The sequence below is a fragment of the Danio aesculapii genome, chromosome 20 (genome assembly GCF_903798145.1).
Source record: "Danio aesculapii chromosome 20, fDanAes4.1, whole genome shotgun sequence".
NCBI classification, from domain to species: domain Eukaryota; kingdom Metazoa; phylum Chordata; class Actinopteri; order Cypriniformes; family Danionidae; genus Danio; species Danio aesculapii.
Window position 1 is genome coordinate 24,673,345 of NC_079454.1, and position 21,010 is coordinate 24,694,354.

The 21,010-nt window shown below is 35.7% G+C and overlaps 1 protein-coding gene across 6 annotated transcripts in view; it reads left to right on the plus strand.

The window, feature by feature from the left end:
• The window catches only part of palld (palladin, cytoskeletal associated protein), a 163,100-nt gene that overhangs the window by 84,627 nt on the left and 57,463 nt on the right, over nucleotides 1-21,010 (plus strand). For 5 of the 6 annotated variants that reach the window (XM_056480584.1, XM_056480586.1, XM_056480588.1 and 2 more), the window contains exons 8-11: nucleotides 1,770-1,793; nucleotides 2,849-2,968; nucleotides 8,266-8,662; nucleotides 13,839-13,874. In XM_056480584.1, coding sequence (XP_056336559.1) covers nucleotides 1,770-1,793; nucleotides 2,849-2,968; nucleotides 8,266-8,662; nucleotides 13,839-13,874 — 577 coding nt within the window. The remainder of the gene's footprint in view (nucleotides 1-1,769; nucleotides 1,794-2,848; nucleotides 2,969-8,265; nucleotides 8,663-13,838; nucleotides 13,875-21,010) is intronic. The other variant, XM_056480587.1, reaches the window with a different exon arrangement.

Consider the following 21,010-nt stretch of genomic DNA (forward strand, 5'->3'; position numbering starts at 1 on the left):
GTTTTTGGGATTATATATATATATATTGTTAATTTTCCAGAAAACATCAAAACGAGAGGTGTGTGCCAAAATAGAGATGACCTATTTGCAAAGCATACGCGAAACCATAACCTGTCGAATCTGCACTACTTTCATTTTTATTGGCACAAATATAATTCCTTACTGGTTAGGCTGATAGTCTTTTGCTCTTTTTAGACAAAATAATATGTTCTTGTGTGTTTGCACATGCCTTCATATTGGGGGAAAAAATCTGCCTCAGTTGAACACATACCTTTTTTATATCCTTTTTTTTTCTTCATTCGGCATTTAAAAAAAAAGGTGTGGAAAATATGTGAGGATTCTACCTGGCATTGTGTAATTGTGAAACACATTGAGATCAGTGACTCCAATGAGTAAAACATACAGCACACAGCCAGGGAGTAATTCATTTCTAGTCTTATTCAAATACTAATGTTTCAATAGAAATTTCCAGATTTAAATGAGCAATAATCACAGGAGTAGCAGTGCGATATGGCTGTATATTGGCACTGGTGGGAAGCATGCGTTGTGTCCGCTTAGTGTCCCACCAGTGACAATATACAGCCAGATCACACTGCTCCGTGTGAGATATTGCGTTTATGCAACAGTTTGATGGCATAATTGTGTATATAAAAAAGAAAATCAAACACTGAGAGTCTCAAAACCCTTTTGAAAGAGGAACTACTTTCTTTCCGCCATTCATTCACATCTGCAGCTGATGTCAGAATAGGAGAAACCGTTACTACTTCAGAAACATCATTTTATAGCTAGTATTTGAATGATTCTCTACACTCTCAGAAATAAAGGTATGCGAGCTGTCACTGCGGTGGTACCTTTTCAAAAGGTACAAATTTGTACCTAAAAGGTCCATATTAAGACCTGCAGGTTACATATTAGTACCTAAAAAGTACAAAAGTGTACCTCTTAAAATGTTTAGGTATACTTTTTAGGGACCAATATAGACCCATCAAGTACAAATGTGTACCTTTTGAAAAGGTACCACCCCAGTGGCAGCTCGCGTACCTTTATTTCTGAGAGTGTACCGTAATGTCTAAAGTGATGACAAAATGAGTGGGGTCTGGCTGCAGACTCGGTGCAGATGCAATCTGAGCTGCATCCAATGCTTTTTTTAATGGGTTCACCTAACCCCACCCCTAACCCTACCTCTCACAGTGACGTCACTAGCTCCATTGAGTGCATTGTGTGCATCTCTGAGCAATGCAATCTCAGCTTGCATCATAAAGGCTGCATCCAAATACTATTGGACAAAACAGGTGTTTTTGCTTACATTTTAAGATAATGAGGCTGAACAGCATGAAATGTCATCAATCTACAGAGATTTCCTAGTATTTCTCTAGTGCAATTGGGAGATCACAGTAATTAACCCTGAATGCAAACACTGCCAGAAATCTACCAGAAGCACTGCCAGACTGGTATAAATACAGCATTACAATATATACAAAAGAGAGAGATCAACTTAGAATGTCTCTTACCAGTTTTATAATGATTTGATCAGCTGTAGTTTGAAATTACATCCTCATGTTTAAGTTCTTCTTTGCTAAGGGCTTATTATGTGGTCTCTGTCGCCATCTTGTGGCGAAACGTCAACTGTCTTTGTTCTGCTCAAAGACAGGCTGTCCAACAGTTGCAATATTTGTCAAACTGTAGTGAGTTTATTGATCTGCTGTCCCTCTATGTGGGTGTAGTAATGCAATATTTCTTTCTCATTTCCTATATCACTATTTCATCAGAGCCAAGGTCAGCAGCAGAACCCGGTGAGTTTTTTTTCAATTATTAATATTATTATTTTCCCCTACATTCCCCTTTAACACTTTTCTTATTCATAAAAACACTTTCATCAAGATACATGTGTACATAGAGGTAATTCTCGTAATCACTCAGCCAGCATATGATGTAAACCCCCACGTTGTGACGACATTACTGCACAAATGACCTAACACATGTCAACACCTGAGCTCAAACCTCCAATGAGTCACATAACATCATGTAAATACAGCTTACCTACTCGCTTTAGGGATAGTAACTCTCATCTTTGAATGTGTCTCAATCTGCTCCCTGGTTCAGTAGAACCTAAACAACAAAATAGTCATGGAAAATGACACACTGTAGAAGTTGATCAATGAACATTACAAGGAAATTGACCAGATTGTGAGTATTAGCCAATCACACCTTTCACTTACCAGAAATGTTGTAAAGTCATCAGAAAAGAGGAATGTGGGCACATTTCATAATGGCTTCATTCTTTTAAACTGCAGCAATACATATGCTTGATAAACAAATGGATATACTGTAGTGTGTTGTTGTTAATATTGACAAAACCAGCCTACATAAAGTGTAATAATACAAGTCTCTTAACCTCGATGAAGTCTCAGGTGATTTAGTCATCAGTGTTCCAATGTTTTTGTCTCAAAGCCCTTTATAGTGCCTGAATTAGTGTTCACATTTACTGAATCACCTCACTGGAAGCAAGGAAAAGAAATGAGACACGGCCTATGACTCTAGGAGCAGACTTCCCCATGCTATTGAATCACATCTGTAACCATCAATTACCTGTCTAGCTTCACCACACCTGTCTGTCTAATTGTCTGTCACCTGTCTATATCCCTTCCTCATTACAGGCAATGTTTATGTAATTCTAATGTCTCCAGAGCATTGCAGGCACTTTATTACCATAATGAATTGTGTTGTAAAACTGTCCAGTTACAATAGTTTTACATGTGTCGCCATGTAATTGATTCAATCAGTTTCTAATCTGGTATTACTCATGATTTTGACTGTAATTGATGACTTGATGTGTTTGGTTTTACAGAGGAAATCTGCACGTTGGTGATTGCGGAAGCATTCCCTGAAGATGGAGGTCTATTTTGCTGTACAGCAACAAACGAATATGGCTCAGTTAAAAGCACTGCACGGCTCACGGTCACACCAGGTGTGTTTAAACTGCATGTACGATGACTGTGTAAGAGGTCAAAGCATTACATTGATATGGAAGTAGATTATAATGGAAAGAAACGTGGTCATGGTCAGTTATGACACACGTTGAAAATATTTGTGATCAAACATTCATTCATTCATTTTTTTTTCGGCTTAGTCCCTTTATTAATCAGGGGTATCCAGGAAATGTTTTACGCAGCGCATGCCCTTCCAGCTGCAACCCAGTACTGGGAAACATCCATACACACTCATTCGCACACATACACTACGGACAATTTAGTTTATTCAATTCACCTATAGCACAATTTTTTGGACTGTGGGGGAAACCGGAGCACCCGGAGGAAACCCACGTGAACACAGGGAGAACATGCAAACTCCACACAGAAATGCCAACTGACCCAGCTGGGACTCGAACCAGCAACCTTCTTGCTGTAAGGCCACAGTAAGACCAAACAGTCAAATAAATAAACAAATTAACGAACAAATAGATAAATATCTTATACACGGTACCATATACTGTATAAGATACAAAGTGTACAAATGTTTGACATCAGCAAGTTGTGTTTTCTATGTTCACCAATGTTGCACTTATTTGATGCAAAATACAGTAAAACCAGTGATATTGGCAATTATTATTAGAATTCAAAATAACTATATTGTGTACTTAAAAAAAGACTAAAACTGTTTTTGATGAAGTTGAAAAGAACAGCATTTGTTGGACACAAAATCTATCGGTTTTGATCCATTTATTGTGCCTTTACTAAAAAATGTTTGTACTGAATAGTCTTTGTAAAGAAATACATAATATATATAATATAATATAATATAATATAATATAATATAATATAATATAATATAATATAATATGATATGATATGATATGATATGATATGATATAATATAATATAATATAATATAATATAATATAATATAATTTAATTTAATTTAATTTAATTTAATTTAATTTAATTTAATTTAATTTAATTTAATTTAATTTAATTAAGAAGGTAGCACAGTGTGAAGTTTGCATGTTCTCTCCTTGTTCACGTGGGTTTCCTCCGGGTGCTTCGGTTTCCCCCACAAGTCCAAAGACATGCAGTACAGATGAATTGGGTAAGCTAAATTGACTGTAGTGTATGTGTGTGAATAAGAGTGTATGGGTGTTTCCCAGTGTATGGGTTACAGCTGGAAGGGCATCTGCTGCATAAAACATATTCTGGATAAGTTGGTGGTTCATTCCACTGTGGCGACCCCTGATTAATAAAGGGATTAAGCCGAAATGACAATGAATGAATGAATGAATGAATGAATAATTAAATATAATATAATATAATATAATATAATATAATATAATATAATATAATATAATATAATATAATATAATATAATATAATATAATATCATATCATATCATATCATATCATATATTATATAATATAACAAGTTTTAATAATAATAAATTATAAAGTATAAAATAATAATAAATTAAATGAATGTGACTCTCTCAACCATAAATCCCAGTATATTAGGGATGTTTATGCTATTAGAACGTTTTTTTGAGAAAATGATTGACTAGTGTATATAGTGTATTCACTGTGACACGATTTGAAGGAATGCTAATGCATAAACATCTGAAAACATCAAAATGAAGCGAAGTAAACAGCCACTTTACAGATTCAACATTACCGTATCCTCTCATATTAAAGTAAATACAAGTGACGTAACACAGGAATCGTTATGACTTCATTTATTTACGAAAGCAGTAACATAAAAACTAAAATATCCTCTCCAAAGAAGGCTTAGCATATCCTTTGCTGAGCTTCTGATGACATTTTATGGGGCCCACGGTGGTACATCTTAAAAACATGTCAGTTGCATGAGGCCAGCCAGCTACATTCTGTCCGTATCACTCCGGTGTCTGAGTGTGGGGTGAAGAGAGAGCATACAGTATGTGCTGATAGATAACTGTGTTTGTCACATGTTTATGCTGTATGATGAAGCTAGCTCCAGGAGTCCTCAAGTTTACCACAAAGCCATTTGAGCAAATCTAAAGCAATCTCGGACAGATTTCATGTCTGATAAAGAATTGAATTAGGTTTTAGCTGTGGATTAACTGTTTTACTTTGTTACTCAGAGCCTGTTATTTTTCTATTTATGCCTATGAATTACCCTACAATGAAGGCCAACTGAATTGCATCATTCACTTAATATAAAAAGTAATCTCTTCTCACTTTATAATGAACTCTTATGAACTCTTTATTAACAGTTTGGCTTTTATTAACAGTTTGTGTATTTTATGATTCACTGATGTTTTCCAATTATTTACGGTTATGAGTTGCAGTTATGAGTATTACGTTTGATGTGGATATGTGAACTCTGCAGTTTAATAAAGTGACTTTGATTGACATTTTAGTAGTTTGAAACAATATATTGTATAGGAAACAGCATATAACTAAGTGTAAAATAAAAGGACTGTTAAAAAGTACTGGTGGTTTATTACCAGGTTTTTGTGCTGTAATTGTGAGTACACAAATCCTTTACTCAAGTAGAAGTACAGATCCTCATGTTTAAAATGACTCAAGTAAAAGTAAAGAAGTACGACCTCAAAAATGTACTTAAGTAAGTACCCATTACTACTACATGTTTTAGTTTCACTAGGTAGGTAAATATCTGGTCCCCCCCCCCCATGTATCATCATCTGGACGCAAACTCACAACGTTCAGCATGTAGTTTTGTGGCTGTTGGATCAAAAACAATAGCTGTCATTCATGTTCATTCATTCATTCATTCATTCATTTTCTTTTCTTTATTAATCTGCTGTCAGCACAGCAGAATGAACCGCCAACTTATACAGCATATGTTTCACTCAACGGATGCCCTTCGAGCTGCAACCCATCACTGGGAATAATTCATGTTCATACACTCTAAAAACAATTCTGTAAGCATGTATATCTTTATAAGTAATGTCTTACATTTTACACTGAATTCAGTCCAAAATATATAGATTTTTTAAATTTTATATTTGAATATATTTTAATTAAATTTTTTCTTTTCGTATACTTCTTGTATTTGACTTTTTTTTTTGCTTTAGCCGCTCTCATACATAACCTGTTATTTTAACCTGTATCTTTTTTTCAGGGTATTGTGGATATTTTATTTAACGGATAAACATTAAATCTGTTAATACATTTATTCTATGCTAAAAGCTACATACACAGGCGTGACTACAACCTACAAGATAAGTGCATGATTTTTTATTCATGTGATAGATTCAGGATCTTCTGCATTATATTTTTATTCATGAATTACACAGTATAGTTACTTTTGTTGTTGTAAAACATTTGTCAAAAAAATAATTGAGGATTAATATGCCTATATGTAAAATCAAATAGTCAATAAAATAAGAAATAAAAAATCAATAAAAATTATTTTTAGCGGTATTAGATTGAAAGACCAAAGAAGTCCCGTGCAGTATGATTGGAAGTGGACAAGAGTCTTAACCTTAAGCATTTTTATGGCATATTTTTGAACTGAAATGTGTCTCTCTTGTTTACCTGTCATCCTCTCGAGCAAAATGTGTGTTATTACTGCGTAAACAGGGCTGCATCAGTCATGTTAAATTCGCTGTCTCCCTCTGTCTCATCTGCGTAGTCATCCTCCCAGCTTTTCTCATTGTAATCTTCATAAACTAGCCTAGAATTGAAGTCAGAATTATTAGCCCCCCTGAATTATTAGCCCCCTGTTTATTTTTTCCCCAATTTCTGTTTAATGGAGAGAAGATTTTTCCAACACATTTCTAAACATAATAGTTTTAATATCTCATTTCTAATAACTGATTTATTTTATCTTTGCCATGATGACAGTAAATAATATTTGACTAGATATTTTTCAAGACACTTCTATACAGCTTAAAGTGACATTTAAAGGCTTAACTAGGTTAATTAGGTTAACTAGGCAGGTTAGGGTAATTAGTCAAGTTATTGTATAACGATGGTTTTTTCTGTAGACTATCGAAAAAAATTAGCTTAAAGTGACAAAAAATTTTGACCTTAAAATGTTTTATAAAAAAATTGCAAACTGTTTTTATTCTAGCCGAAATAAAACAAATAAGAAAAAATATTATCAGACAAACTGTGAAAATTTCCTTGCTCTGTTAAACATAATTTGGGAAATATTTAAAAAAGAAAAAAAATCAAAGGGGGGCTAATAATTCTGACTTCAACTGTACATACGGTGCGTGATAACCTTGGTTGAAAAAGCCGCACACTGTAGCTTGCAGGCACGCAATGACGAAAATAGATTGACTGCATCAAAAAGGCGCTCAAATTGCGCAATGACAAAAAATAACATAGATCGCGCCTCCTAACGCATTAAAATGAAAGTAACGAGCCTAATTTAAAAATGCAAGCAGTAGAAAGTACAGATATTGGTGTAAAAATGTAAGGAGTAGCCTAAAAGTAAAAAGTTGAAGTAGAATGAAGTACTGTTACCAGAAAAATCTACTTAAGTACAGTAACGAAGTATTTGTACTCCGTTACTTTCCATCTCTGGCTGTATATTACAGTACAACATCAATAAAGACAATAAATCTAGTAAATAATAAAACTGTTAAAAATGTCACTTTTAAAAAACTTTTCAGCATCAAAAGTTGTTGGAGGAAAAAATGAAGTCCCATAATGAAATTCAAAAACATATACAGTTGAAATCAGAATTATTAAACCCCCTTTAAATTTTTTTCCTTTTTTAAATATTTCCCAAATTATGTTTGGAACAGAACAAGGAAATTAGTTATTTGTTAAATTGTTTTATTTCAGCTAGAATAAAAGGAATCTTTAATTTTTTAAAAACCATTTTAAGGTCAAAATTATTAGCCCCTTTAAACTAAATTTTTCGATAGTCTACAGATCAAACCATCGTTATACAACTTGCCTAATTACCCTAACCTGCCTAGTTAACGTAATTAACCTAGTTAAGCCTTTAAATGTCACTTTAAGCTGTATAGAAGTGTCTTGAAAAATATCTAGTCAAATATTATTTACTGTCATCATGACAAAGATAAAATAAATCAGTTATTAGAAATGAGTTATTAAAACTATTATGTTTATACACTAAATGTGTTGAAAAATTTACTCTGTTAAACAGAAATTGTGGAAAAAATAAAGAGAGAGGCTAATAATTCAGGGGGTATAATAATTCTGACTTCAACTGTATATACAAGAAAAAAAGACAACATATGGAAAATTGATAATTTCCGCATGTTTTGACAGTTTATGTCTTTTATCTGATCTGTAGTTGCTGAAGAGATTCCCACCAATGGCGTATCAGGGGATGAAAGTGTGTTTGAGGACAACCAATCATTCCCACCTCCGCCTCCACCTCTGCCTCTGCCTCCTCCACCCACTGAGATTAGTTTGCTGGAAGTCCCGCCCAAAACCCCGCCCAGTGCCGAGGCCTTCCAGATCAATGAGTTAGACATCTGGCCCAGTGTCACTGCGCTGCCTGTTCAGGTCTCGACAGATAATGAGCCTGAGGAAAGTATACCCAACAAACCTCTACAAAATGGCCAGTTCACCAAGCCACTAGATGAAAGTCTATCATCACCTTCAAGTGTGAAAGAAACAGCAGCTCCACCTCCATCGCCTTCAGCAGTTAAGGCTCCACCTCTGCCCACCAAACCCAAACCTAAACTGTGAGTACTGCAGCTGAATCTTGTAAATCATCACGTCTTTTAGTTTGAAAAGCTGTTAAAGAAAAACCTTTGTGGCTTCATCTTTGAATCCATCTATATACTGTGTTCACATTTTGCATATAAAGGCTTTTCGAATTTTACATTTTTCACGGACAAAAAATCCTAATGACTCATCTTGCACCAGACAGATTTTTGTCCAATAAAATGTGCTCTACAATGAGAAGGCCCCTCCTACTAATGCAGATACTGCCTAACAAGTATCAAATTATCATTAAAAAATATGATGTCTGAAAGATTTTTAATATATATACTGTACCGGTCAAAAGTTTGGGGTCAGTAGGATTTTTAAATGTTTTAAAATAAGCTTCTCCTGCTCACCAAGCCTGCATTTATTTAGTCAAAAATACAGTACAAATTGTAAAATAGTAAAATGTTATTGCACTATAAAATAACTGTTCAAAAGTGGTTTATAATTTAATTTAGTCATTTATTCCAGTATTTTAATGATTAATTTTCAGCTTCATTACTCCAGTCTTCAGTCACATGATCCTCTAATATTAATCACTCTAATATTAATTATTATTGTTATTATTACTATTATTATTATTAGTAATGGTGATCATAATAAAAGCAATAATGACTGGAGTTATAATTTCATTTAAAACTACATACAAAAATAAATGAATATTTAAAAAATAAGTATTTAACAATTTAACTTTTTTTGCATTCAATAAATGCCGCCTTGATGAACAGAATCATTTTATTTAGTTTTTTAAATAAAAATAATAATAAAAAAAAAAAACTGATAACTATAGATTTATACATCAGTCACTTTTTTGGTTGATTGAAATGTGACTGTTACTAAATATGTATTATATTTATCTCAATATCTTTTTACAATTTGGTTCTCAGCTAACAATTACTTTGGCATCTTACTTTTAAGGACCCATAGGGTTAATTTTCAGATATTTACTTAAATTGAAATATACAATAAATAGAAATCCTTTTTTTTTCCCATATTAATTTCACTGTATTTATGATCAATAAATTCCATAAATTCACACTTGCTAAACACACACTCAAGAAATTATAGGAAATTTGTTCACTGTTTATTTAAGATGCTGAATCAACATAGTTCTAAAGGTTTTTTGTGGCAACTTAACTGTTTTATCTTCAATCACCAACATTTGTATCAATTAAGTTAAATAAGTTAGCTTTTAAATAGTTAAGTTAGCTTTATCGAGTTATCTTGGGACAGCATGAAGGAATTGTGTGGAACCCAGCATTAGTTCTTTTGAAAACTTTTAACATTTTCACTGACCCTAAGGTTTTTGATGGTATGTAAATTTGCAATTGTGTAGGAATGTTCTCTGCGATTTACACATTTTAAGCCTTGATTCCTGTGGCCTCATTGAATAGTAAAGTGTGCATCAGATGCAAAATGAGTAATCCAGGAATGTTTTAACGAATGCAGCACAGTTGTATTTATTTGATCTGTTTTTATTTATATAAAGCTTATTTGCCTCGCAATTTTCGAAATATTATGTACAGAATCTTTTGGCATATTATGTAACACATATAAACATAATCAGTCAAAAGTGGTAACATTTACCAGAGTTTCTGTAGTGATGGACTATACCCCCAACTGCCTGCGTATGTCAGTAAGCTTTTTAATGGAAAGCCCCACTTAGAGAACAAATGCATTCCGTCTCTTTATCACCATGTCAGAGGGCCGGCATTACTGCGTGCAGTAAATCACTGGGTGATGTGTGTGGTATGTGTGTTTTCATATGCGTAAGCAGTTGTGCTATGACTCCAGCCAGATTTCAGAGGGATCATTTGCCTTTGTGATGGATGCATCTCATACGCCGCTGTCTTTCATCACTAGTTATATTGATATATTTTGTGTCAGCAGTGATCTGACAAAGGATTTAGGTGTACTGTTCAATGCCTCAAGCTTGTTGGCTGTAGATTACACAGTAGGTGCAATCTGACTCTCACTAGCACTGTTCCAGTTTTTAAAGACAGTATCACTAAATTTAGGGTCAAGATAAGGTTAAGTACACTGCCCAAGGGCACAACATTAACATGCAGAGAAAGCCAGTACTGACATGCCTATGTTTAATGCCAGTGGTCCTCCAAGACCACTACAAATATAATTGTCACAAATGTGACACAAAATAAACCTTCAAGACAGTTATTTAGCATTTCAGGGGTGTTTACATTTACAATTTGCAGTGATCTGCTAATTGCATAAGGCAGTTTGGCAAATCTTTTTCTTGATGTTGGCATTTTCGAGGCCTAAAACAGTTTGTCTGTGTGTAAATGACACTGTTTTAACAAATAAGTTGAAATGATTGATTTTTTTTTTTGGTATTTTTTGCTAAATATGAATTGAACCTTGATAATTTCATAACGAAGCAGATGCTGAGAACAGACTTGCGGATCCACATGCAATTTATTGGAATTGAGGTTGTACATGCAAGGGTTATAAACAGGAGCAAAACAGCATCACAAGGAAAATCCAAAAGATGTGGTCAGTATGCAGGCAAGAGGTCAGACTAGGCGGCAGTGAATTAGACAGAGGTACAAGGCTAGAATCAAAAACACAAAAAAAAAAATCAAACAAGGAAAACGCTTGATAAAGTTCATAAAGAAATAAGACTCAGAAATGTGTGAATGAAGTTGAGGTGTATTTATAATCCTTGTAATCAGTGTAGATGAGCAGCAGCTGTGTCTGTGTGTGAGTGTCCAGATTATTGTCAGCTGCTGTAGGAGTTGATGAGTGCAGGGAGTTCTGGGAGTTGTAGTTTGTTCAGCAGTAATCTCCAATAGAGAAAACCCCGCTAGCGATTGCAGCAAGCTACAGGAAGTAATTGCCAGCGGAGACAACACCACTGGCAATCACAACACATTTACAGTGATTTACTTCAGGTTTATGGACTAAAGCTGTGGTCACACTGGACTTTTCTCCCTATAGACTTCCATTCATACACACGCAAATGCGTCAGACCAGAAACACAAGGTCATGCGTCAAATTTCGCAGGTCCCTGTGGTGCAAAGTTCAAGCTTGGTGAACTCTGACCAGCGAAATCGCATCACTTGACTGCGTAAGGGCCAATTGAGGATCAAAACATGACCTCTCTGGACAGAAATTTAAAACATGGAGCAATCGCTCGCTTTTTAATGTCTATTAATCTTGTTTAATCCTGCCCCTTTTCGCAGCGTCGCACGACAGAAGTTTGCATTATCAAACTCTAGTGTGAGCGCAGCTGTGCATTAATCTATTTACTAATGCTGCAGTCACACTAGTTTGAGCATGCGAAATTACAGCGCTGCAAAAAGGGGCGGGATTAAAAAACATAATTAGACATTTAAAAAAGCAAGCGATTGGTCCATATTTTAAATTTCCGTCCAGAGAGGACATGTTTTGATCCTCGATTGGTCTCACGCAGTCAAGTGATGCGATTTCGTAGGTCAGAGTTCGCCAAGCTTGAACTTTGCAACACCGTGAACTGCAAAACGCACGACTGCATTCGCGTGCGTATGAATGGAAGTCTATGAGGAGAAAACCGCATCTTAACTCATTCAAATAGCAAGTGTCTTCCAGGGTTGCCAGTTTTTATGCAAAAAAAAAAAAAAACTAGCCCAATGGCCAATCAAAACTAGCCCAATAATGTCAAAACTCAAAATATGACTGTCATTTCACTCATTCACTTTCCTTCAGCTTAAGCTGCGGTCACACTAGAGTTCGAGCTTGCGAAATTCTGTCGTACGGCGCTGCGAAAAGGGACGGGATTAAACAAGATAATTAGACATTTAAAACAGCAAGCGATTGGTCCATATTTAAAATTTGTCCAAAGAGGTCATGTTTCGATTGGTCTCAATAGAAGTCCATGCGGAGAAAAGTGCAGTGTGACCACAGCTTTAGTTGCTGAATTATCTAGGGTCGCCACAGTGGAATGAACCAGCAATTACTCTGGCATATGTTTTATGCTGCAGATGCACTTCCTGCCACACTAACTCGTGAGAGTACACTAACTTTTTCCTCTGGGAAAAACCGACACACTCACTCATTCACACACACACTCATACACTATGGCCAATTTAGTTTATCCAAACCCACGCAGACACTAGGGGAACATGCAAACTTCACACAAAAAGGCCACCTGATCCAGCCCGGACTTGAAGCCACAACCTTATTGTTATGAGGCAACAGTGCTAACCACTGAGCCACTGTCGATTTGATCTCAATTGACTACCATAATGTCAAAACAACAATACATTACTAGGCAGTCCAGGTGCCCAAAGGGTGCTTACTCTGTTTCAATGAACCTTGCACAGTTTTTATCATCAGTAGAATATATATTTGGTAAAGTAAAACATTTCAACTCACCATATAAATATGATTCATGCAAAATGACAAACATTAAACTTGTGGAATTAAAAAAACTTTGCAGCATGTGGTTAAATGCAGCCCACTTGGCAACCCTGATGCCTTCAAAGGTGCAATATTCACTAGAAATATTCAATAATTTGATTCAATCTGCTTTCGATAGCAGATATATATTGAAAATGGACGAGGTCAACAAATTTTTTTGAATCAAAATAAAAGAACATCGTTACATGAGGTTTCATTTGGCTGCAATTAAAGGATGAGAGTGCAGTTTTATAAACGTCAATGCAGCAACATAAAAGCAAATGGATCTCAGAGGGAGGGACTTTGTTGACTCTAGCCAGAGTCAGTCTTATGTTTAAATGCAGTTGAGCTCTGTAATCTTGTCTGGGTTGTGTGTGGTATTTATCTGTTTGTGTGTGTGTGAATGACATTATACCTTTTACATAAGCCTACTTATTTATGTAAGACTCTAAGGGCTGTTTGTCTCTGCGGTTATTGTCTGATTTCCGTTTAATTCACATGCCTTTTCTTCTTTACAGCCCTGGAAAAGTTGCATGTGTGTGTTCAGTGGGTGGATGATGGGAACAAAAAGAACAAGAGCTAGAAGAAAAGTCAATTGTGTGCGTTCTTGTCAGTGTATACACAATAAATCTTGTAAATGGCGAGCTTTGCATTGTGTTACCGGGAAGACGTTTAGTAACGTTTAGTCCTTGGGCAACATGTGGTTTTATTTGTGACTTTTCTCCATGCATCTCCTCATCCATTCTGTGATTCCAGATCAAATGAGCAAGCAGACGACATCTCAAATGAAAGGTAAACCAAAGAATAGGTTGATGCAACCTGAGTGTGGTTTGACAGGCATGTGTTAGCTATGAAAGGAAAATCGTCTCTAGTCGTGGATGAAGTCCAAGTTGAGGTTTAAATGGCATGCCGTTTGGCAAAATCCTGTCCTTGCTTGAGCTTCTGCAAATTATTGCCATAAAAAGCTGTTTCCCCAAAAGATTTTCCACCGTAACGTCACAAATCAACCGCTAGAAACAACACAACAGGGAGCCGGTCATGAGACCCTCCTCCCCCTTTAAAAAAACACAGCATCCTAATGCTTTCTACACAGCACTAGTCACGTCACCCTGTCATTTGGTTGTAAAAACAGGAATTTCATAATTGTTTAATTACCCAGAGGTCATTTCTGCATGTTGTTTGGCAGGTTATCGTCTCTCTGCGTCCTTCAGGTATAACCAGACCTGAACTCTGCCTTCTGACCCTACAGTCCCTCTTACACATTCCAGCTGATTTCCTCTGGATATTCCTGTTCTGAGATTTGTGTAGAATGATAAAGTGGGAATTTAAAGCCATGATGTAGCTGCTTCTGTTTATTTTTTACAGGTCCACTGTGAGCTGAATGCTCCTTTAGTTGAACTTTATTTCAGCATTACGGTGATTTATCAATTACATCTGTGATTATGCTGTTTGCCAAATTGCCGTAAAGCAATTAGAGGACGAGTGGAAAGTATGAGTTTGCGGCTCCGGTCATGTTCTTTGGGTAAATGAGTTAAATGGTGATAAACTTCACCGGGGCTCATGTTTCAGCGATGGGCCTTGGGGATTTTGCTGGCATAAAAGCATTGCTTTGACATGATGCATGTTGTTTAGAGTAAATATGCAATTTTTGTAATGATGCTTAAAAGGTTTGTTGGCTATGCTGTCATTTTCTCTCTGCAAATATCTACACTCTAAAAAAAATGTAAAATTTACAGTAAAAAACTGGCAGCTGTGATTGACAGGACATAACCGTTACAAATACTGTAGAAACTGTAAAAATAATTTCTAATTGTAACAGCAAACTACCGTATTTCACTTATTTTTAATATTAAACACTTGCGTTTTGATGTACAAAACTATAGTAATTTTAACAAAAATGCACAATAAAGTTACGTGCCATGCAGGGAACTCTGGGAATATCAATTTACGGTTATTAACAGTATATTTCAAAGAAACGTACTGTTAACCAGGTTACAGATTTTTACTGTAGCATGGTTACAGTTTTTACAACTGAAATTACAATCATTTTTATACTGTAGATCTTAAACTGCTTGGCCAAGATTAAACATTTTGCCATTTTTCTCTCACTCTTAATCCATTTAAACTCGCTTAATTTCTTCCATGCAACATCATAGGTACATTTTGAAATGCATTCAAGTCACACTATTTCATATCATGAAAATTAATAAGAATTCCAAAATGATGAAAATCTGTCATAAAATTATTGTATCATTAAAGAAGTCCTCTCAAGTCATACATGTACTTATACTTTTTGATATAAGCAGACCAAAATTGTGAACAAATCATGAGGGTTTTTAAATAATCCAGTAGATCCAGTTCACAGAACTTATGAGAAAGATTAATATACAAATGGGACTGTTGTGGTCTTCAAGTTCAACTTACAACTTTTCAATGTTTTTGAAGCTTGAAAGCTCCAGTCCACATTGTAACTGTGAACTGTAATCGTATGGGGAAAAAAATCTTTTGTGTTCCACAGGAGAAATTAGGGATATCGATTCATAACAACCCACGTTTGAGTGACTTATGACAGAATCTTTATTTTTTTGGGACATTTGTTTAATTGACTTCCCAGCAAACAGTTTTGTGTTTAAAAGACGTCTATAGACATCTAAATGTAGCTTGGCTAAAACAAGGCTAAACCTGGACTGTCAGTGACAATCTAATAGACATTTAAGAATAGCCCAAAACTAGACTAGTCATCAAATAGACAGATTAGACAGACTTTATATGTGTAGTCATTCATTTCTGTTTATTTGATGACTAAACTAGTTTTAGCCTATTTTTAAACATCTATTTTCACTGACAGCCCAAATTTAGCCTTGTTTTAGCCAAGACAACTATGTTTAGATGTCTGTTAGACATCTATTAGACATCTATTAGACATCTTTTAAAAACAAAAAATGCTTGCTGGGTTTTTATCAGGAAATGTGAATTTCACCCTTGTTTTAAGCCTTTGCCAAGCTAAGTTTTATTTCCCTGCCAAACTAAATGCAAGCCTCCCATTAAAACTGACATTTATACAAATCCATTTTACTTTTTTTTTTTTTTTTGGTGGGGCATAACATGTGCTTGTTCATTGTTTCTAACCAAGTGTTGAGTGAACATCCTTCAATGTTTAACACCTTTGTACTGTGCAGTTTGATTAACATGCTCAAATCTCTTCACATTTGATCCCATAATCACTCTCCATGCCTCTGACGCTATACAGCCTGCTGCGATACACGCCATACAGGAAACTGCGCCATGTGTTTTGGCAGACTTTGACAGCAGCAGGGCTCTTGTGTTGTAGACAGAGCCCAATGGCCTTCAGCACAGGAAAGAACAGAGAGATAGAAATGAAAATAGGAAGGCGTGAATGAACAGGGTGTTTGAAGGGGCGTCTATGTGCAGTTGACCCAAAGGAAAGGCTTTGTGGGTCAGTTTGAGGCAAATATTGCAAATAAAAATCGCTATAATACTTTTTTGGTTATTATTGTGTTTGGAACATAGTGGTTTGTGAATGTTTGAACTACCGAATCTTTAACTAGAACAGCCATAGTGGACATTCTGACCATTATTAAACTGTACCAAATAGAAATTTTGTCACGTCATATTTAGAATTAAAGCTTCTGTTAAGATGAAGATTTAGAATAAAGCTTTGAATGTCTGCCATCATAATTTATTACCCTTAGATTTTTTGCAATATAACCTATAGTTGTGTACTGTTGCAGCCCAGCAGGCACACAACATCATAAGACGTTAATATTAGGTTAGATTTAGGTCATGACATTCAATGTCTATCCAAGGACGTTATTTTGACGTCCAATAATGACATCAAATTACGTCGATATTGAGTTGATTTTAGGTTGTGTTGGAAAGTGAACTAAATCCAAGTCCGATAGATGTCATAGTGGTAACGTCCACACAACGTCAAGGTGTAACATGATTAGATGTTGATATTTGGTTGATTTTAGATTTGGTTGATTAGATGTTGATATTTGGTTGATTTTAGGTTGATTTAAGGTTGGATATTGGACAATGACATCAGCCTGACATTGAGTTCTGACGTCAACCCGACTTTCATTTCCAAGCAAAATCCAACGTCCCCACGACGTTGGGGTACATTGGGGTACAACGTCAATATGATGTCATGTTGACATCCTGTGCCTGTAGGGAGGAGATCAAAGTTTTTTACTGCAGTGAAATTGTTGTTTATGAAAGTTTGATTGGCATTTCTGAAGTACAGTTATGTTTTGGTCTCTGAAAGTTTTGTTTTTGTTAGTAGAAAGTTGCAAGGCAACAGAGACATATTCAAAGGCACAGTAAAAAGTAGTGGATGCTGAAATGCATCCAGTCAATTGGACTGTTATGGCCATTCAAGATAGAAATACTCAGCTTTTGGTTTGTATTAAAAAAAACTATATTGGAATGAAATACATTTAGGAAATACATATGGATTTTGTTTGAACATTCATTTTCTTTTCGGCTTAGTCCTTTTATTAATCCGGGGTCACCACAGCGGAATGAACCTCTAACTTATCCAGCACATGTTTTACACTATGGACAATTTAGCCTACCCAATTCACCTGTACCGCATGTCTTTGGACTGTGGGGGAAACCGGAGCACCCGGAGGAAACCCACGCAAACACAGGGAGAACATGCAAACTCCCCACAGAAATGCCAACCGACCCAGAGGAGGCTCAAACCAGCGACCTTCTTGCTGTGAGGCGACAGCACTACCTACTGCGCCACTGCGTTGCCTTGTTTGAACTTAGTTATTAAATTACAAAATTTAAAAAGGGTTCCACGCAATACCTTCATTTCTTCAGGTTGTCCCAACATGAATTGATTAAGTTAATGTAAAAAACTTAAGTGGATTAAGTTGTCCTAAACAAGTCTCAAGAATTGTGTTATTTCAGGCTCATTTGAAAAAAGTAGGGTTTTTTGTGTAATTGCAGTTAGGGCTGCACAATAAAGGGTTTCAGCATCGTTCTCATCGCAGCATCTTCAGCATCGTTCTCATCGCAATGTTCTCATCCGCAGTAGTCACATTGCAAAGATATGCAATGTCCAGTCTGAATTAAAGTTGTATTTAATCACTGTATTTACAGTATATGGAATTTATATTATTTATGCAACACTCTCTGGATTTAGTATGGTAATGAAAAGTTATATTTCAATGTTGAGTATAGATCTGCTAAGCTGTTGCTGCTGCTGCTTTGATTATTATGGCAGAGCAAGTACAAAGCAGATATAACACAGGTGGAGCTGCAGTGGAGGAGGGTCTTCGAAAACGCACCGCAGCTTAACAGTGTAAAACAACACGGTGCATTTAAACTGATGAGGAGCAAGCTCATTGGCTGCCAAGGTGGCAGCAACCAATCTCTTGTGCCATGTAGTTAATGACGCAGGAGCAGATTAGGTCACCTATCAGCCTTTGTACACAGAGCTTCATGGCAGAAATTTTTGTTTAGTTTCTAGTCCAAATATCTGCATGTCAAAGTGAAAACAATATTATTTCACTTACCCCACACGCAGATAGTTTCCTTAAAACAAGCAAAATGCTCTTACTTGTCACTTATTTCTTCGGACGGTGAAAACTAAACAGTATTTTTACTTGATCTAAGAATTTTGTAGATATTTGGAACTGGAATCAAGACAAAACAAAGTAAGAAAAGCATTTTTTTTTTTGCATTGTGATTATTCAATTTCTGTACCTGACTACTGTTAGACTCCATAGAAAACTGTCAAATAGAGCTATTTAAACTTCTGAAACTATGTTCATATCGTAATATTTATTTGAGAAAAATAAAAATGTCTCAATATAAGATTTTTCCAATATCGTGCAGCCCTAATTCTAGTGTTAAGATATATAAAGTGATCATATTTTCTTAACAATAAAAAAAAATTTTTAGTACCCTAAAATGGTGTTTTTGATTTTCCAAAAATAAATCTTAATGTATGCCCAAGGAATTGTAGAAAAAGAAATCCCAGGGTTTGGTCTTCATTGGCTGCCCAAGAACAAAGACTTGTTGTATCCGAGGCCTGGAAGAGTTTGGATTGTGTTGTTGATACATGAAGAACACACTGATCTGTTTTCTGAGCTGTAAAACAAATCCACTTTGCATGCACTTTTAGAATGAGGCCTTGTGTTTGAACTGGTATGATAAAAAAGCACTACACTGTAAAAAGTGTCCATATATTAGCAGGTTTCTGTATTTTGTGATTCATGTTTCTATTTTTTTATTTTCCCTCATTTATTTACGGTTTTGAATCGCATTATAAGACCTTGATAATTCTTCTGATAACTTTAAACCTTAAAAAGTTGGAAAATGTGACTTTTATTAAAATTTTTAATGGTTTACAGTGAAAAATTCTCTGGCTAGGTGTTGTATATTACAGTATGAAAACCCTGTAATAAGCTGGCAGTACATTTTCTGTTCATTCATTCATTTTCTTTTTGGCTTAGTCCCTTTGTTAATCTGGGGTCGCCACAGCGGAATGAACCACCAACTTATCCAGCATTTATTTTATGCAGCGGATGCCCTTCCAGCTGCAAACCATCACTGGGAAACACATACACACTTATTCACACACATACACTACGGACAATTTAGCTTACCAAATTCACCTGTACCGCATGTCTTTGGACTGAAGGGGAAACCAGAGCACCCGGAGGAAACCCACGCGAACACAGGGCGAACATGCAAACTCCACACAGAAACGCCAATTGACCCAGCTGAGGCTAGAACCAGCGACCTTCTTGCTGTGTTCTGTTATTTTACAGATTTATTTCTCTACATGTTATTTCTTAAACGTTATAATATTTCAAACTACTAAAATGTCAATAAAAGTCACTTTGTTAAACTGTAGAGTTGAAATATCAACATCAGAAGTCGACGGAGCAGAGATCAAGCTCCCATAATGCAATTCACAACTGCAAATTGTGAACACAAAATACAGAAACTGTTAATTAACAGATATTTATTACAGTGTATTGTTACTGTTCGTGTCACTGTGTTTTCAGCTGTTAAGGAAACCTCAAAAACTCAAATTCAGACATGATGGCTTTTGAGTTTTGAAACAAGTTCTGATAGACCAATAACAGCAGACGGTGCCATGTGACCAATCAGATCAGAGCAGAGGGTTTGAGAGAACAAATCTTTAAATGAACTGTTTCAGACTGTGAGAAAAGAGTTGATACTCCAGTGTTTGTTATCAGAAAACCAAAATGGCCTTTTTAAGCTTGGATGGGGGTAAACCTATCACATGAAGTATTGCAAAACAAAATGAGAAGCATCTTAAAATAACATAATAGGGGCACTTTAAACTTATAATGAAGGCATTTTACACAATATGTGACATTTATCTGAACAAGTAAATCCCTGTTACAGCCGAGGTTTTATATTCAGAGGAGCATCTGTGTAAGAAGAGAGATGGTTGTGTGTGCCACTGATTTACGAGCTTGGTGGTCTGAAATCACAGGGGTTTTATGGGAACATGCTTCACAGTGTGTAAAGTCCATACCACACTGAAATGATAACACCTGGAGCTTGTAAAGAATCGCAGAGACAGAAAGTGAGAAGACTCTCTGAGTCATGCTCTAGGGTCTGCATGCTGTCGGTTATGTTCATTTTTGTGTATGTATTTTTGTGCGTATGATGAATTAAAGATATGCAGCAGGTGGTGTCTGGTATCAGCCGTGCAGGTTGATGAATGTGTGTGCTAACATTGTGAGACTTTTCACAAAGCCCTTTTAAATTCAAGGTCTATTATAATATGTTTGTGAGAGGTTGAGAGCCTTCTGAAAACCTTCTTGTGTTTGAAGCCTCGTTTTTTTCGGTGGATCAAATTGACTTTAATTCTTCTTTCATGAGAACACAAGATGTGTTTCTGTAAATGAACT